This window comes from Cnephaeus nilssonii, assembly GCF_951640355.1.
Source record: "Cnephaeus nilssonii genome assembly, chromosome: 12".
Classification (NCBI taxonomy): Eukaryota; Metazoa; Chordata; class Mammalia; order Chiroptera; family Vespertilionidae; genus Cnephaeus; species Cnephaeus nilssonii.
This window is the reverse complement of record NC_137083.1, coordinates 13,194,519-13,212,585: the sequence shown is the minus strand read 5'-3', so window position 1 is coordinate 13,212,585 and position 18,067 is coordinate 13,194,519. Positions and strand designations below refer to the sequence as shown.

Here is an 18,067-nt window from a genome sequence, read left to right as displayed (position 1 = left end):
TAGTATTCCATCGTGTAAATGTACTACAGCTTTTTTATCCACTCATCTACTGATGGGCCCTTGGGCTGTTTCCAGATCTGGTAAATGGATAAACTTCTATGAACGTAGCGGTGCATATATTCTTTCTGATTGGTGTTTTGGGATCAGGGAAACCATTCTTTTTTTTTTTTTTTAAATATATTTTATTGATTTTTTACAGAGAGGAAGAGAGAGGGATAGAAAGTTAGAAACATCGATGATAGAGAAACATCAATCAGCTGCCTCTTGCACAACCCCTACCGGGGATGTGCCCGCAACCAAGGTACATGCCCCTGACCGGAATCGAACCCAGGACCTTTCAGTCCGCAGGCCGACGCTCTATCCACTGAGCCAAACCGGTTTCGGCAGGGAAACCATTCTTGACGTGGTCACCTAGCAGAGGGGAGAAGACCCAGTGGGAAAGCAAAAGCAAAGCAGAGTTCAAGTCATTTATATCTTCAACAAGGGAAAGGCCTGCGTGTGGGTTCTTCGGGACGCTGAAAGCACGTTTTGTGGAATGTTTGCCTGTGCAGCCTAGAGCCTGAACTTTTCAGGAGAAAGAAAGTGGAGGCAGGGAGGTGTCTCTGATTTGCCCATTAGGATGTGTCATCATAGCTGTTGCTGCTATACATTTTTGCAATGTGTCTCAAGAGAACCATTTGGATCTTAATTTGATCATAACCATGTTATTTCAGAACCCTAAAGAGAACAATGGGAACAAAAAGAAGGAAGCAAAATCCCCAGTGTGGTTCAAGTCAGGAATTACTTCTGGTATTTCATTGATGGACAAGAACAATGGGCAGAGCTGGCTTAAAACCCTCCGCTAAAGAAGTTACAGGCACGGGGTGTGACTACCCACCATGACCTGCCCAGTTAGGAATTTATGATCAGATCACCCTGTGAGGTTTGAAGCAATTGTAAATATTTGGGGGTAGTACCCACAGGTGCTTATATTAGTTTCTGTAGTTTTTGGTTTCCCCCAAATTAGTGCTTGGAGTTATTCCTTCAAAAGAAATAAATAATGTATCAAGCATTTGGAGAACCTACTATGTGCTTGGCACTGTTCCAGGCATTTGGAATATTTGTCCCTTTCTACTGCCCTCTTCCTCTCAGAAGTCACCAGGCCTAGAGTTCAGAAACAGCATCTGGTTCCAGTATGGCCACAGGCAAGTCACTTTTCCTCCCGGGATCTCTCAACTCTCAAATCCCATGACCTGATACTGTAAATGCACCTCGGCATTCCTTATGCTCACAGAGGTGGACCCCACAGTGCAATCCATTGGCATAAACAAGTCCAAATGGAGAGTGTACATACCTAAATGGCTGACCTACTAAAAACGTTTTCCAAATGGTCCTTTACACCTCTGCCTCCCACCCCAGCCCAGTCCAGGATACAGACTTTCCTCATGGGATTTCCAATTTGCAAAGGGAATCTTGATAGTTTTTGGTAATGAGCGATGAGTGGAACATTATATGTCCTAATTCCAGTCTAATCAACAGCAGCAACGTCTGCTCATTCACTACCAGCTGTTTTAGGCGCTGTGGAGAGAACAGTTAAAAACAAAATAAAAATCCCTGCCTTCATGGCACAGCAGGGTGGGCAATTACTACTAGTCCTCCGACTCCGGCAACACCTGAGCCCGCGTCAGTTCATCCCGGCCGCAGCTGCTTCCCCAGGGCCTCAGACTCCGCCCAAGGCCCCGCCTTCGGGCTCTGGCCCCGCCCACGCTCTTGACGTCAAATTTCCAGGCCGCGCCGCATTGACCTGGCCAATCGGAGGCCGCAGAAACTGCTGGGTCTCCCTTAAGCCCCGCCCCGTGAGTCGACGCGCGGCGACCGCGATGGGGCCCGGAGGGTGCGCGGCTCGGCGGCTTTGGAAGCTGCTGGGCCTCAGGGCCCTTTCCCCGAGAGCGGGGCCGGTGGCGGGCGCCGGGGCCCGGCTGCGGCTGCTGGCCCCGGGGCGGCCTCCTGCGGGACCAGCGCTCGGCCGGGTCTGCCTGACCGCCGACCGTGCGCGCGGCCTGCACGGCGGGCCCGGCCTGGAGGAGCGGACAGAGTGGGCGGCCGGCGCGGAGGAGGCGGCCGGCGAGGGGCGCCGGGAACCCGACGCCGCAGGTACGGGCGTGCGGGAGGGAGGCGGGTCCCGGCTGCGGAGGCTCTGGGTAACCCTTGGAGTCACCCACTCCCACGGATCCGGAGTTGGAAGGGACTTGCGAGGCTGTCGGCGCCAACTTGGCCATTTCACAGTGAAGAAACCGTGAGGCGCAGGGACGACCCCAAACCCCTGGTGTTCTGGGCATCACCACCTCAGCCCCTCGCCCCCTTGCGCACTCTCCCTGGGGTCCGGAGAGATGGCCTTGCCCTAGAGTGTCGGGGCGGGAGATGCTGAGGAGGAGCCAGGGGCTGGGGCTGGGGCCAAGAAGCGCTGATGGGAGACGGGCCCAGGAAGGCCCTCTGCTCTGGAGGTTTTTAGAGACTGAGCGACGGGCAGTGGAGCACCGCTGCGGAAGGCTGGCGGCTGGGGGAGGTGCTGGTGACCTGGCCGCGGGCCCTCGGCAGTCCCTTGTGGAACATAAGGGGGTTAGAAATGTACAGGCTCTCATGCTCCAAGGCAAAGAACAGAATAGCTAAATCTCTGCAGGGGGAAAAAAAAGATTTTCACAGATAACAGTTGTCCCATAACCCAAGTGGCTTTATAAGAAAAACTTGAGGGTTCAACATAAGAGCTGTTTTAAAATGTGTAGCTCCCTCCTTGGTTGATTTGAGGCCTGAGTTTCTTCAGCTCAGATGAAGGTTGTGGACCAGATACCAAGAGCCCTTCCAGCTCGCGATTTGAGTTCCGTGACCCTTTGTGGTGTCTGGTATCCAATTCACTATGCCCCAGGCCAGCCGTCGGCAAACTCATGAGTCAACAGAGCCAAATAGCAACAGGACAACGATTGAAATTTCTTTTGAGAGCCAAATGTTTTAAACTTAAGCTTCTTCTAACGCCACTTCTTCAAAATAGACTCGCCCAGGCCGTGGTATTTTGTGGAAGAGCCACACTCAAGGGGCCCAAGTGCCGCATGTGGCTCGCGAGCCGCAGTTTGCCGACCACGGCCCCAGGCTATCACTGTGTCTGGGGTTTATTGCTCGTTTCCTCTAGTCCTAGTAACTGAAAGGCCTTTGTGGCTGGTGTGCGGTTCTATTTGCACACGTAATAGCCGAGGACGTGTGGCGGCTCCGTGTGACCTGAGCACCCTTCCTGCAAAAGCAGAGCCGTGCTGTACGAAACCCCTGCCCGCGTTCGGCGTCCGGGGGCCTGGGCCCTGCCGTCTTGGAAAACATTTTAGACCTCAGTGCCCTCGGGGATGCCTGTGGCTCTGGGTGCATCCCGTATTTGACTCCACCTGGGCCACCTGACACGAGCAAAACTTTGTGCATTTCAGATCATACAGGTTCCAAGTTTGACATTGACATGTTGGTTTCGCTTCTGAGGCAAGAAAATGCGAGAGACATTTGTGTGATCCAGGTTCCTCCAGAACTGAAATACACAGATTACTTTGTGATTGGTAGTGGAACGTCCACCCGACACTTACATGCCATGGCCTACTACATCGTGAAAATGGTAGGACGCTTTCTTTTCCCTTTGGAACCCTGAACTGAATGAAACAGTGTCAGTTCGTTAGGCCGAGGAGAAACACGAGAAAAGTAAATCTGTCAGCGAGATTATAGAAGCCCACATTTTCAGAATTTGCTTGAGTGTTTTATGTGCTTTGATAGTGAAAATTATGGGGGAGGGACGGGCGCAGGCTGGAAGAGGGTTAATGGGAAGAAAAGGAGGACCTATGTAATACTTTCAACAATAAAGATTTTTTTTAAAAAAGGAAATCATGGGGACAAATATCCAACCCTCATGAATCAGGGTATTTCTAATTCTTGTCTTTTAAAAAGTACTAAAAAATAACCTGAGACAGACTAGAGACAGTATAACCCAGAGGGATTTCTAGAGCAGCACTGTCTGATATGGTAGCCATTAGCCACATGTGGCTATTTAATTATAAATTAAAATTTAAAATTCAGTTCTTCATTTGTACTAGGCCAAATTTCAGGTGCTCAGTAGCCACATGTGACTAATGGCTACCATGTTGGATAGTACAATAAAACATTTCTATAATTGCAAAAGGTTCTATAGGAAGGACAGTGCTGACCTAGAGTTAACTCAAATGTTTGAGCATGTCCTGTGTTCCCAAGCACTGTCCTGGGTATTGGGAAGGTAAAATGAAGAAGATTTAGTCCTTACCCTCTGAATTAACAGCTGAAGAAAGGGAAGGCAGTTCATTTTCCAGCTGCACTGACTATAAATCAGAATGAGGAAGAAAATGTACTTGGCAGCCTTTCCCTGATTCTGACACCACTTTACAAGGAAACATACCTCTCTGACCTTGTTGAAAATTGGACAATTAAGACCAAAAGAATAGCTGGGATTGCCTAGAGAAGGGTGGTAAAATAAGAAGGGGGCTGAAAACAGAGCTCTGGTGCCTGTACACATTAAACAGTAACTTCCCATTCTCCCTTCCCCCAGTCCCCTGCAACCACCATTCTGCATTCTGTCTCTATAAATTTGACTATTCTAAGCACCTCATATGAGGGGAATAATACCCAACTTGTTTTTTTGTTTGTTTGTTTTTTTGTGGCTGGCTTATACCAGTTAGCATAATGTTTTCAAGGTTCATCCATGTTGTAGTATGTGTCATATTTTATTGTATGTACAACCAGATTTTATCTGTTCATCCAGTGATGAACATTTGGGTTGCTTCCCCCTTTGGGCTATTATGAATAATGCTGCTATAAACATGAGTGTAGAAATATCTGTTCATGTCCCAGCATTTTAAAAAAATTATTTTTTAATTATAGTTGATATATAAGTTTCAGGTATATAATATAGTGATTAGACATTTATATATCTTAAGTAATGATTACTATGATAAGTCTAGCACTCTTCTGGCACCATACATAATTATTACAATATTATTGACTATACTAGAGGCCCGGTGCATAAAATTCGTGCACGGGGGGAGGGGATTGGTGTCCCTCAGCCCAGCCTGCACCCTCTCCAATCTGGGACCTCTTGGGGGATGTCCAACTGGCAGTCGGACATCCCTCTCACAATCCAGGACTGTTGGCTCCCAACCACTCGCCTGCCTGCCAGCCTGATCACCCCCTAAACACTCCCCTGCCAGCATGATCGATGCCTAACTGCTCCCCTGCCGGCCCGATCTCCCCCAAATGCCCTCCCCTGCCGGCCCAGTTGCCCCCAACTGCCCTCCCCTGCCGGCCCGGTCATCCCCACCTGCCTTCCCCTGCCGGCCTGGTCACCCCCAACTGCCCTCCCCTGCAGGTCTGGTCCCCCCCAACTGCCCTCCCCTGCTGACCCGTTCGCCCCCAACTGCCCTCCCCTGCCGGCCCGGTCGCCCCCAACTGCCCTCCCCTGCAGGCCCAGTCCCCCCCAACTGCCCTCCCCTGCCGGCCCGATTTCCCCCGAATGCCCTCCCCTGCTGGCCCGGTCGCCCCCAACTGCCCTCCCCTGCCAGCCCGGTCATCCCCACCTGCCTTCCCCTGCCGGCCCGGTCCCCCCCCAACTGTCCTCCCCTACCAGCCCGGTAACCCCCAACTGCCCTCCCCTGCCGACCCAGTCACCCCTTAACTGCCCTCCCCTGCTGGCCTGGTCACCCCCAACTGCCCTCCCCTGCCGGCCATCTTGTGGTGGCCATCTTTGACCACATGGGGGCAGCCATCTTGTGCAATGGTGTGAGGGTCAATTTGCATGTTACCTCTTTAATATATAGGATTCCCTATGCTGTACTTTACATCCCTGTGACTAATTTTATAACTGGCAGGTTGTACTTCTTAATTCCCTTTACCTTTTTGCCTATCTCCCCACCTCCATCACTTCTGGCAACCATCAGTTCTGTTTCTTTAACTTCTTGCATTTTTTGTTGTTTTGGGAGGGGTGTCACCAAGTTACTTTATTTTATTTAAATCATTTTTATTTTTCAAATACAGTTGATATACAGTATTGAAACGTGGGGTTCGGGGTACAGACTTTTCTTCCCATGAGTTCTTGTCCTCACGAAGTTTGAAGAATAAACTCGCAGACAAAAAGACTTCTTTAATAAAAAATGTAGAAGTTGTCCTAGCTGGTTTGGCTCAATGGATAGAGCATCGGCCTTCAGACTGAAGTGTCCCAGGTTCAATTCCAGCCAAGGGCACATGCCTGGGTTGCAGGCTCGATCCCCAGTAGGGGGCATGCAGGAGACAGCCAAATCAATGATTCTCTCTCATCATTGATGTTTCTCTCTCTCCCTCTCCCTTCCTCTCTAAAATCAATAAAATATATTTTTTTAAAATGTAGAAGTTTATTGGAAGCAGTTACAAACTCCATCTGGGCAGGGGTGTCCCCAAAAGGGACCCCATGGGGAGGGACTGCCCCCCCCCCCAATGGGAAAAGCCTGCTCTCTTTATAATGGAAAAAAAGTTAAAAAATCCTGCCTCGTGTCCCTTTGTCTCCAGTTTATATATGCTGCAGTTCTTAGTTTGAATCTGACCTTTTATTATTGGTCCCTTTCCTTAATTTAGGACCCCTATGTTTTCCTTATTGGTCATTTTGCTACATAGAATTAGTTTCAAAGCTCAAAGCCCACGTGTTGCCCCCCCCCCCCATTTTCTCTCCCCCTTACCTTGCTGGTTGGAGTCACTTTTGATTTATCTTATGGTTTTCTCCCAGTTGTGCTGGCACAGAAAGCCTTATCTTATAGCTCTCCCAGCTGCTCAGGTCAGGGCTACTTTTGGTCTAACTTATGGTCACTTTAATTGCTCAGGCCAGAGATACCCCTGTCTGTCCTTGGTTTGTGGCTGTTTTAATTGCTTAGGCCAGAAATGTTTCTAGCTGGGTGTGGCACTTTTCTATCCTCTGTACAAGTAAGATAAGCACACACTGGCATCTTTACTAGAAAGTCTCCATCTGTGCATTCCTCTCCTATGGACCCTCCTCATTCCCTAAACCTCCCTAAACAAGCTAACCCTTTCAGTATTATATTAGTTTCAGGTGTACACCCCAATGATTCACTATAACTTACTAAGGGATCATCCTGATAAATCTTGTACTCATCTGATACCATACATAGTTGTTAGAATATTATTGACTGTATTTCCTATTCTGTACTTTACAATCCCATGACTATTCTGTAACAAATTTGTTTTTCTTAATCCCTTCACCTGTTAACGAAAAAAACCATTGAAACCTGTAAAGAATTTTAGTGAGTTTATTTGAGCCAAACTGTCGGCATATGCCGGGAAGCAGAACCTCAATGAATTGAGATAATGCTCCTGAGAATGCAGGGTTACATCTATTTTTATACATTGCCATCAAAGGAGGGACATAGGTGGGCTACATGAAATTCATTGGTGACGGACTAAGGAGGTGGGATAAAGTCAAACGGTGGGAAACCCTTGGGATTGGATAAAAAGTAAAATGATGGACACATACTTAGGTGGGTACAGGAACAATTAACATGATAATGAAGGAATTTGAGGCATCTGTCCTGGCGCCCACCGCATTTGGTTGTGCCCCAGGGGCTCCAGCAAAAGAAGGAAGTTACAAGTTACCCAGACATCTCACAGATATGTTATCTTAGAGGCAAAAAGGCCAATGGGCTCAGGAAAGATCTAAGTTGATCGTTGTCAGGGAAAATAATCGGCCTAGGACATGACTGCCCACTATAACCTGTTTGTAGTTAAATATTTAATTTTCAGACCATCTTTTGTGGTTATTTTAGGTCTCTGAGTTTTCAAGACTGCCACACAGGCCTCCCCTGAGCTTGTCAGGTTAGCAGGTGGCTTCTTTCGTTCACACACCTCTTTCACCCATCTCCCAACCCCCTCCCATCTGGCAGCCATCAAAATGTTCTCTGTATCTATGAGTCTGTTTCTGTTTTGCTTGTTCATTTATTTTGATTTTTAGATTTAATTGTTGATATGTGTTTATTGCCATTTTATTGTTTATATTTTTTATCTTTTTTTTCTTCTTAAAGAAGACCCTTTAACATTTCATGTAATACTGGTTTGGTGGTGATAAACTTCTTTAGCTTTTACTTGTCTGGGAAGCTCTTTATCCTTCTATTCTAAATGATACCTTTACTGGATAGAGTAATTTTTGTTGTAGGTCCTTGCTTTTCATTACTTTTCCATAGTGTAAATGTCCCACAGCTTTTTATCCAGTCATCTACTGATGGGCACTTGAGCTGTCTCCAAATCTTAGCTATTGTAAATAATGCTGCTATGAACATAGGAGTATACATATTCTTTCTGAAACTCCATACTGTTTTCCATAGTGGCTGCATCAGTCTGCGTTCCCTTTTCTCCACATCCTTGCCAGCACTTACTGTTTGTTGATTTCTTTATGATAGCCATTCTGACAGGTGTGAGGTGCTATCTCATTGTGGTTTTAATTTGCATTTCTCTGATGATATGTGACTTTGAGCGGTTTTTCATATATCTCTTGGCCATTTGTATGTCCTCTTTGGAGAAATGTCTGTTCGGGTCTTCTGTCCATTTTTAAATTGGATTGTTTGTCTTCCTTTTGATGAGTTATATGAGTACTTTATATATTTTGGATATTAACCCCTTATCAAATGTATCATTAGCAAATATATTCTCCCATACAGTAGGATTTCCTTTTCATTTTGATGGTGGTTTATTTTGTGCAGAAGCTTTTAGTTTGATGTCCCATTTGTTTATTTTCTCCTTAGTTTCCTTTGCCCTAGGATATGTATCCGTAAACATATTGCTACATGAGATGTCTGAGATTTTACTGCCTACGTTCTCCTTTAAGATTTTTATGGTTTCATGCCTTACACTTAAGTCTTTTATCCACCTTGAGTTTATTCTTGTGTATGGTATAAGTGGGTGGTCTAGTTTCATCTTTTTGCATGTGTCTGTCCAGTTTTCCCAGCACCATTTGTTGAAGAGAGTGTCTTTACTCCATTGTATGTTCTTGCCTCCTTTGTCAAATATTAATTGACTGTAATGGTGTGGGTCAATTTCTGGGGTCTCTGTTCAGATCCTTTGGTCAATATGCCTATTCTTGTGCCAATACCAGGCTGTTTTGGTTATAATGGCTTTGTAGTATAGTTTGATATCTGGTATCGTGATCCCTCCCACTTCGTTCTTCTTTCTCAAGATTACTGCAGTTATTCTTTTGCAGGTTCTTTTATAGTTCCATATAAATTTTTGGAGTATTTGTTCTAGCTCTGTGAAGTATGCCATTGTCCATGTCCTTTTTAATGCTGTTGAAGTAAATTTTCATTAAGTTCATTAAGCATCCTTATAACCAGTGTTTTGAACTCTGCATCTAGTAGATTGTTTGTTCCCATTTTGTTTAGGTTTTTTTCTGGAGTTTAGTTCTCTTCTTTCATTTGGGTCATATTTCTTTGTCTCCTCATTTTGGCAGCCTCCCTGTGTTTGTTTCTATGTATCAGATGGAGCTGCTGCATCTCCCGGGCTTGGTCGAGTAGCCTTAAATAGTAGGTGTTTTGTAGGATCCAGTGGCACAGCTTCCCTGATCACCCAAGATATGCCCTCAAAATACGCACTCCCCACCCCCAATGTGGGCTGTGTATATCCTCCTCTTCTAGTTGAGCCTTGATTGCTGTTGACATGTCAGTGGGAGGGATTTACCCCCAGGCCAATTGGCTATAAGGACTGTGCAACCATGTACTACTGACCACTGTGGAAGATCAGCTGTGCAGGGGCTCATGCCACAGAGCAGGACTTAATTCAGCAGGGCTCTGATGTCTGCTGAGTTCACCCCTTGAGTGTGTTGCTTGTGGAAGTGGTTGGGTGGTGCTTTGTGGTCTGAAACTGTCCATTGGGTGCACTAGCTCTGGAGCCTTTTGGGAGGTGCAGGCCAAGGTCAACTGCCACCTGTATTCTGCTGGGGGCCACCTGGTATGAGCTACAAAGCAATCTACAGATGGGTATGCTGGGTTTAGGTTGCCTAGGCAAGGCCAAGCTGTGAACCAAGGCTGATTGTTGCTTGTGTCAGGCCTGGACCCACTTGGTAATAGGTATTGGGGCACACTGTTGTGTGAGGGCTGATCCTGTGGAGCAGGAGTTGTTTTAGTGGCACTCTGATACCAGCTGAGGCCAGCCACTGGTTGTGTAGGGTCTGGAGCCTCTTGGGAGAGGGTATAATGTGAGCCAAAGCCAGCCACCACTTGTGCCAGGCTTGTGGTCACCTGGTAGGAACTACAACACAAGCCGAGGTGGTTGGTTGCCACTTATGCTAGGCTTAAGGGTTTTGGGGAGACGCTGCAGTGCAAGGCGAGGCAGCCACAACTTGTGCTGAGCTTAAGGATATTTGGGACAGATTATAGTGTAAAGTGAGTGATTACATACAGCTGAGCTCGAGGGTGTTTGGGAGAGATTACAGTGCACATTGAGGCTAGCTGCTTGTGTGGAGGGTCTGGAGACTGTGGAAGAGAGTCCAGCCAGGAGAGCAGGTTGGGTGGGGCAGGGTCTCAGGGAAATGCCAGGGCCAGGTGAATGGAGAGAGACAGATTTTGCCAATTAAGTGGGAGGAGAACTTAACAAAGGAACAGTGGCACCTGCCAGGTCTTTTGTCCCTGAGAGAGTTCCCATGATCCCTGCCTCTCCAGCCCTCACTGTAAGGTTAGTCAATATAATGCCTCCCCAAATGACCCAGTTGCTGTCTCTGCACTGGAGCTTAGAGCAAGTGAGTTTGTGCATGAACTCTTTAAGAACAGTGTCGTGGTCTCCTGCTGTCCTTTGACTCTCTCAGATGTAATCCCTGCTGGTGTTCGAAGCCAGATGTTATGGGACTCCTCTTACCATCATAGTTGCCCCAGGCTGGGGAGTTCTGTGTGAGGCTTGGACCCCTCTCTCATCTCGGGCAACCTGAGATGTTCCTCCCATTTATTAATTGCCACACTGTGGGTGGGACCTGCCCGCACCATGCCTCTGCCCCTCCTCTCCATCTTTTTTTTTTTTTAAATATATTTTATTGATTTTTTACAGAGAGGAAGGGAGAGGGATAGAAAGCTAGAAACATCGATGAGAGAGAAACATCTACCAGCTGCCTCCTGCACACCCCCTACTGGGGATGTGCCCGCAACAAAGGTACATACATGCCCTTTGACCGGAATCGAACCTGGGACCTTTCAGTCCGCAGGCTGACGCTCTATCCACTGAGCCAAACCGGTTTTGGACCCTCCTCTCCATCTTGATGTGGCTGCTTCTTTATATCCTTAGTTACAGGAATTCTGTTCAGCTAGTCCTCGGGTGGTTCTCAGTATGATGGTTCTATAATTTAACAGTAATTTTGATTTGTTCATGGGAGTTCAGAATTTATCTACTCCACCATCTTGACTCCATCATGTCCCTGCTTTTAATATCAAAAGTGGAATGGCCAGATCATGGTAATTCTATTTTTAATTTTTTGAGGAACCAGTAAACTCTTTTCCATAGTGGCTACACCACTTTACATTCCCACCAGCAGTTCACAAGGGTTTCAGGTTCTCCACATCTTTGCCAATATTTGTTATTTTCTGGCTTGTAAATAATAGTAATCCTAATAGATGTGAAATGGTATCTTATTGTGGTTTTGATTTGCATAAAGATTAGTGTGGAACATCTTTTCATGTGCTTATTGTCCATATGTATGTCTTTAGAGAAATGCCTGTTCAAGTCCTGTGCCCATGTTTTAATTCAGTTGGGAAGTGTGGGAAGTTCTCTCTATATTCTGGATATTAATCTCATATCAAATAAGATTTGCAGTATTTTCTCCCATTCTGTAGGTTGCCTTTTTACCCTGGTGATAGTGTCCTTTAATGCACAAAAGTTTTTAATTTTGGTAAAGTCCAGTTTATCTGTCTTTGTTGTTGCCTGTGGTGTCATATCCAAATCATTGCCAGATCCAGTGTCACAAAGCTTTTCCATTGTGTTTTCTTCTAAGAATTGTATAGTTTTAGGTCTTATATTTAGGTCTTTGATCCATTTTGAGGTCATTTTTGTAGATGGTGTAAGGTAGGGATCCAACTTTATTCACTTGCATGTAGATATCTAGTTTTACCAGCACCGTTTGTTGAAAAAATTGCCCTTTCCCTACCCTGGCCAGTGTGTTCAGTGGTTAGAGCATCGGTCCATGCACCAAAGGGTCACGTGTTCAGTTCCCAGTCAAGGGCAGGTACCTGGGTTGCAGGTTCGATCCCCGAGTGCGGGAGGCAACCAATCAATGTGTCTTTCTCACATCAATGTTTCTCTCTCTGATACTGATGCTTTGCTCTCTCTCTCTGTCACTCTCTCTCCCTACCCTTCCATTCTCTCTCTCTAAAAAAAACCACAACTATGTAAAAAATATCATCTGATGTGGATTAACAACAAAAACACACACAAAAAACTGTTCTTTCCCCATTGAAGAGATTTGAAACCCTGGTTAAAAATCATTGGACATAAGGGTTCTCTGTCTTACTCCATTCTTCTATATGGCTACCTTGATGCTGGTTTTTGTTTTTTTAATTTCATTATTGATTTCAGAGAGTGAGATATCAATTTGTTGTTCCACTTATTTATGCATTCATTGGTTCTTCTTGTGTGTGCCCTAACCCAGGATCGTACCTGCAACCTTAGCATATGGGGATAGCTCTCCAACCAGTAGAGCTACCTGGCCAGGGCATGTAGTAAGTTTTGAAATCAGGAAGTTTGAGACCTCCAACTGTTTTCTTTCTTGCTCTTTCATTCTTTCTTAACCATTTTAAGTCTTTCAATATATGAAATCAGGGTCTTTCCACTTAATTGGTGTCTTTAATTTCTTTTAGCAACATTTTGTAATTTTCAGTGTACAAGTCTTTGGCTTTTATGGTTAAATTTGTTTCTAAGTATTTATTCTTTTGATTCTAGTGTAAATGGAATTTTCTTAATTTCCTTTTCAGGTTTCTCATTGTTAATGTATAGAAATGCAACTGATTTTTGTGTGTTGATTTTGTATCCTACAATGTTGCTGAATTCATTTACTAATTCTAATGGTTCTCTTTTTCTTGCTTGCTTCTTTAAGGTTTTCTACATATGAGATCATGTCTCTGAAAATAGAGATAACTTTATTTTTTCCTTTCTAATTTGGTTACCTTGCTTTATTTTTTCTTGCTCTAATCATCTGGCTAAAATACCAATACTGTGTTGAATAGGAGTGAAAGTGGACATTCTTGTCTTGTTTCTAATCTTAGAGAAAAAATGTAGTCTTTCGCCACTGAGCATGACAATAGCTGTGGACTTTTATTATCATGAGAGTTTCTTGTTGAATGTATCATGAAAGGATGCTGAATTTGTCAAGTGCTTTTTTTTTTGCATAAATTTGTGATGGTCCTGTGGTTTTGTCCCTCATTTTACTTAAGTGGTTTATTACATTCATTTTCATGTGGAACTATCTTGACATTCCAGGAGTAAATCCCACTTGGTTGTGTATATATTTTTCAGTATGTTATTGAATTGGTTTACTGGTATTTTGCTAAGGATTTTTGCATCATTGTTCATCAAGGATTCTGACCTGTAGTTTTCTAATAGTCTTTGTTTGGCTTTGATGTCATGGTAATGCTAATCTCATTGAGTGTATTAGGAAGTGTTCCCTTTTCTTAAATTTTGTTGGAAGAGTTTGAGAAGAATTGGTGTTGGCTTTTTAAAAAATAGTTGGTAGAACTCACCAGTGAAGCTTTCTGGTCCAGGGCTTTTCTTTGTTGGGAGTCCCCCTCCCCCCCCCCCCCCCCGCCCTTTGTTCATAAGCTGATAAACAAAGTAGATCCAGAGACATAGAAGCATGGAACAGACTATTGAATCTCAGAGGGAAGGGGGTGGTGGGTGAGTGGGAAGAGATTAACCAAAGAATTTATATGCATACTAGAGGCCCAGTGCATGATTAAATCATGCACGTGTAGGGTCCCCTACACACTTTCACTTTCTATCGCAGGGGAGCTGGGTGCCTGTCCACTGGAGCACCAGGCCTTTCAGAAGCCTCCGGCGCCGTGAAGGCTTCTGAAAAGCCTGGTGCCGGAGCGGACAGGCACCCAGCTCCCCCGCTTTTGATGGTCCGTGGCGGGACGTGAGCTCACTGCCCCAGAGGCCCCTTCAGTGCCGCAGCACAGCCATAGCGCAGACGCTGAGCTTGCGCCGCCACTGGCGACACGAGCTCAGCATCCCGCCGGCCCAATCAGCCACCCCGGCCACCCCGAGTCCCACCCCACCCCCCGTGCCTCCTGGCCAATCGTGGGCATAGCGAAGGTACGGTCAATTTGCATATTTATCTATTATTAGGTAGGATAGGCATAACCCATGGACACAGACATGGGTGTGGTGAAGGCCTAGAGCAGGGGGTGGGTGCAGGCTGTAAGGGGTCAATGGGGTGGGGGGGAAAGGGACATCTGTAACACTTTCAACAATAATGATTTTTAAAAGTTTTAAGAGGTTTTTGATTACTGATTCAGTCCTGTTACTATTATTGAATAGGTCTATTCAGACTTTCTATTTCTTCATAATTCAATCTTGGTAGGTTTTGTTTCTAGGAATGTATTCATTTCTTGGAGGTTATCCAATTTGTTGGTGTGCAATCATTCATAGTAGTCTTCCTTCTCTAAAATTGATAGTAATGTCTCCTGAATTGTTTCTGATTTTAATTATTTGGGTCTTCTATTTATTTCTGTTAATCCACCTAAAGATTTGCCAATTTTATTTATCTTTTAAAAAACAAATGTTGGTTTCATTTTATTCTCTCATCATTGTTTCCTTCTTTCTGCTAGCTTTGTTTTTCATTTCCTAGTTTTTGTAAGTGTAAGTTTAAGTTTTTGATTTGGGGACTTTTCTCCTATAACCATTTATAGCTATAAATTTCCATCTTGACACTGTTTCATTGCATCCCATAAGTTTTGGAATGTTATGTTTTGTCTCAACGTATTTTCTCATTTCCCTTGTGATTTGTTCTCTAAGCAATTGGTTTCTTAAAGTGTTAATTTCTACATATTTGTGGATAGTTTGTTTTCATTCTGATTTCTAGTTTCTTTTCATTGTGGCCAGAAAATATACTTTATATATTGTTTTTAAAAAAATTTATTAAGACTTGCACAGTGGGTGTGACTCGATGGTTAAGCCTACATCCATGAACCAGAAGGTTTGATTCCTGGTCAGGGCATATGCCCAGGTTGCAGGCTCGATCCCCAGCAGAGGGGTGAGCAGGCTGCAGCAGATTGATAATGTTTCTGTCCCTCTCTCTTCCCCTGTCTCTAAAAATCAATCTTAAAATTTATTAAGAGTTGTTTTATGGCCTTACATGATCTATCCTGGAAAATGCTTCATGTACTTTTAAAAAGAATATGTATTCTGTTGTTGGGTGCAGTGTTCTTATTTAATGTCTGTTAAGTCCGATGGTTTTGTAGTGTTGTCTTTTTTATTCTTCATTGATCTTTTGTCTGGTTGTTCTGTCCATTATTGGAAATGGGGTAGTGAGTCTCCTATATTACTGTTGCCATCTATTTCTTTCTTCAGTCCTATTTCAGTGTTTTATGTGTTTAGGAACCCTGACTTTTGATACATATGTTTATAGTTGTTCTGTCATCTTGGTTAGTTGCCCCTTTTATCATTAATGTCCTTTGTGACATAAATATATCTGTTGGGAATAGATGTGGGATGATGAAAGTCCCATTAACATTGCCTCCCCTGAGAATGAAGGGAAGCTGGGGTGGGCAGAAGGGGTGATGTAGGTGAGGACCAGATATTGAATGAGCTTATGACTCTGTGCACCAGAGACACTGTGGTGAATGTGTAGGGTGGCCCTATCCAAAGGGTTTTGGGCAGGAGTATTCAGTTAGAGAGGTATAGAAATTGGGAAGGATTTAGGGGGGAACTAGTTTTCCTAAGTTGTTAATTATGGGGCAAATAGGAATGAGTAAGCTAGGTTCCAAATTAAGACCAAGAAAAAAGACCACCAGAACCTCAGTAAGAGGAAAGATTTCCCCCACCCCTTCTCCCTTTAATATATGATCTCTCCCTTTTCAGTACAAATTCCTAAAAAGTAAAAATGAGCCTCATGTGAAAATTGAAGGGAAGGACACTGATGACTGGCTCTGTGTGGACTTTGGTAAGTTATTTTGACGCATTGAACTATTTTCAGTTGCAGAAGGATTGAGATCAAATTGCTATTTTTCCATATAAAATTTTCAAAATGTTTTCATTGTAACCCAGGTGATCTTATTCACCTGTGAAATGCTCACCTAACCTGGTATGTATGTAATGAGTCAAAGAGGTCAGAAAGATCATAGAGAACAGGATGGGTAACATGGGAGAGATCCCTTAGTGGTACTAGAAGGCTTGGGATACACATAACCACCTTGGCCTTAAATAACTTGGCTGAGGTGAAGGGCACTCCAGATTTAGGACTGGAATTTGAAAAGACCTAACAAATCTGGGTATTAATAGTGTCTAAGTATTTCCCCACAAGGCACTTACTTCAAAGGGAAAAACAGTAACTGTCAAGAACTGTGAGGAGCCTGAGATTTTATCCTACTTGTAAGCTAACAGGTCAGCTGGCCAGTTTCTGGATATTGGTAAAAGACTCAGGGCTATTACTTATAATAGCAGGAGCCAACAGCGGCACTTTTGGAGCAGGTTCCCTAAGCCCCAGCTTCTATAGAGCAACATGGGGCCTGTACACACAGTTCTAAGAGAGGAACCTGATATTACGGTATTGCACATCATTTATGATGGGCAGGAAGCAGGTCGCTTTTGCTCTGGTGGAAGACACTTTTTCTGGCAAGGTTTCTCAGCTTTATCACTTAACATTTTAGACCAGGTAATTTTAGTAGGAGTTGGTAGGAATATCTTGTGTATTGTAGGATGTTTAGCAGTATCCCTCCCCTTCTTTCCCATTGTGCAAATCAAAAATGTCCTTGATTGAGAACCACTGGTGTAAGCAAAGCTGCCCTTGGCTCCGGAGAGAGAATATCTCAAAAAATATAGCCAAGAACAAAAGGTAGTTAGTGTAGAAATGTGACACATTTGGAGAATTCTCTCTCAAGAGAAAGCGGACTGGCTAGTCACTTGGATACAATTAATTTGTATATATTGGCATCATGTACCTCCTGTGTGATGCACTGAGACAAAAACACAGCAGCATTTCAGTGGTATTTTACGGATGGGGCCCACAGTTTTCAGACAATGCTCTTCTGTGGTCCACACTTTGAGAACTATTATTTGAGTTCCTATAGTTACACTGTGAGTAATAAACTATTAAAGCATAACAGCAAACAAACTGCTGCTTCTTTGTAACTCTTACCTGTCCTTGATAGGCAGCATGGTGATTCATTTGATGCTTCCGGAGACCAGAGAAATGTATGAACTAGAGAAGTTATGGACGCTGCGTTCTTATGATGACCAGTTAGCTCAGATAGCACCGGAGACATTACCTGAAGACTTCATTCTTGGAATAGAAGATGACCCGTCATCCCTGACTCCAATGGAGTTCAAATGTGAATAAAATACTGGTTTACTCATTTCAGACTGAGTCACTTCTCAAAAATATAGCTCCTAACCCCCACCTAATTGGGTAAGTTATTGTCAAAACAAGTCTTATCTGACTGTGGGCATCATGCTAACTGACACCAGGATGTGGAGATTGCAAGTAAAGGAGCTTCAACTGCAGTTTTAATGTTGTCTTTGTTCCTGAGATCCCAGGAGGATTTCCTGGAGTTATCACTGGTCCCCATGTTTCAATTGAACTCTCTACTCAGATTTTTAATTAATTTTGCTTAAGTATCACTATGTAGAATGGAATAGACATTTAAAAAAATAAAGCAAAAACACATAACTAGCCCTATAATTCCAGTTCATATGCAAACAGTATTATCAAGGTTCACATTAAGTACCATGGAATAAAGGAAATAACTAATAGATATTGGTTGCTTAACTTGAGAATGACTTCAGCATTACTAACAATCTGTTTAAATTTATAACT

The 18,067-nt window shown here is 44.2% G+C and overlaps 1 protein-coding gene across 1 annotated transcript; it reads left to right on the top strand.

Moving 5' to 3' along the window:
• Window positions 1-1,835: 1,835 nt before the first annotated feature.
• Window positions 1,836-17,979, top strand: MALSU1 (mitochondrial assembly of ribosomal large subunit 1). The gene is made up of 4 exons (XM_079786280.1): window positions 1,836-2,133; window positions 3,447-3,625; window positions 16,114-16,195; window positions 17,403-17,979. Exons 1-4 carry the CDS (start codon window positions 1,860-1,862, stop codon window positions 17,588-17,590), a joined length of 723 nt encoding a protein of 240 aa, XP_079642406.1. The 5' UTR covers window positions 1,836-1,859; the 3' UTR covers window positions 17,591-17,979.
• Window positions 17,980-18,067: the final 88 nt, after the last annotated feature.

Bases quoted from the DNA above. Each gene is read 5' to 3' on its own strand.
- MALSU1 (XM_079786280.1), top strand. From the start codon at position 1,860: ATGGGGCCCGGAGGGTGCGCGGCTCGGCGGCTTTGGAAGCTGCTGGGC. The intron at 2,134-3,446 runs GTACGGGCGTGC...TGTGCATTTCAG, and splicing joins CCGGGAACCCGACGCCGCAG to ATCATACAGGTTCCAAGTTT. The intron at 16,196-17,402 runs GTAAGTTATTTT...TGTCCTTGATAG, and splicing joins CTGGCTCTGTGTGGACTTTG to GCAGCATGGTGATTCATTTG.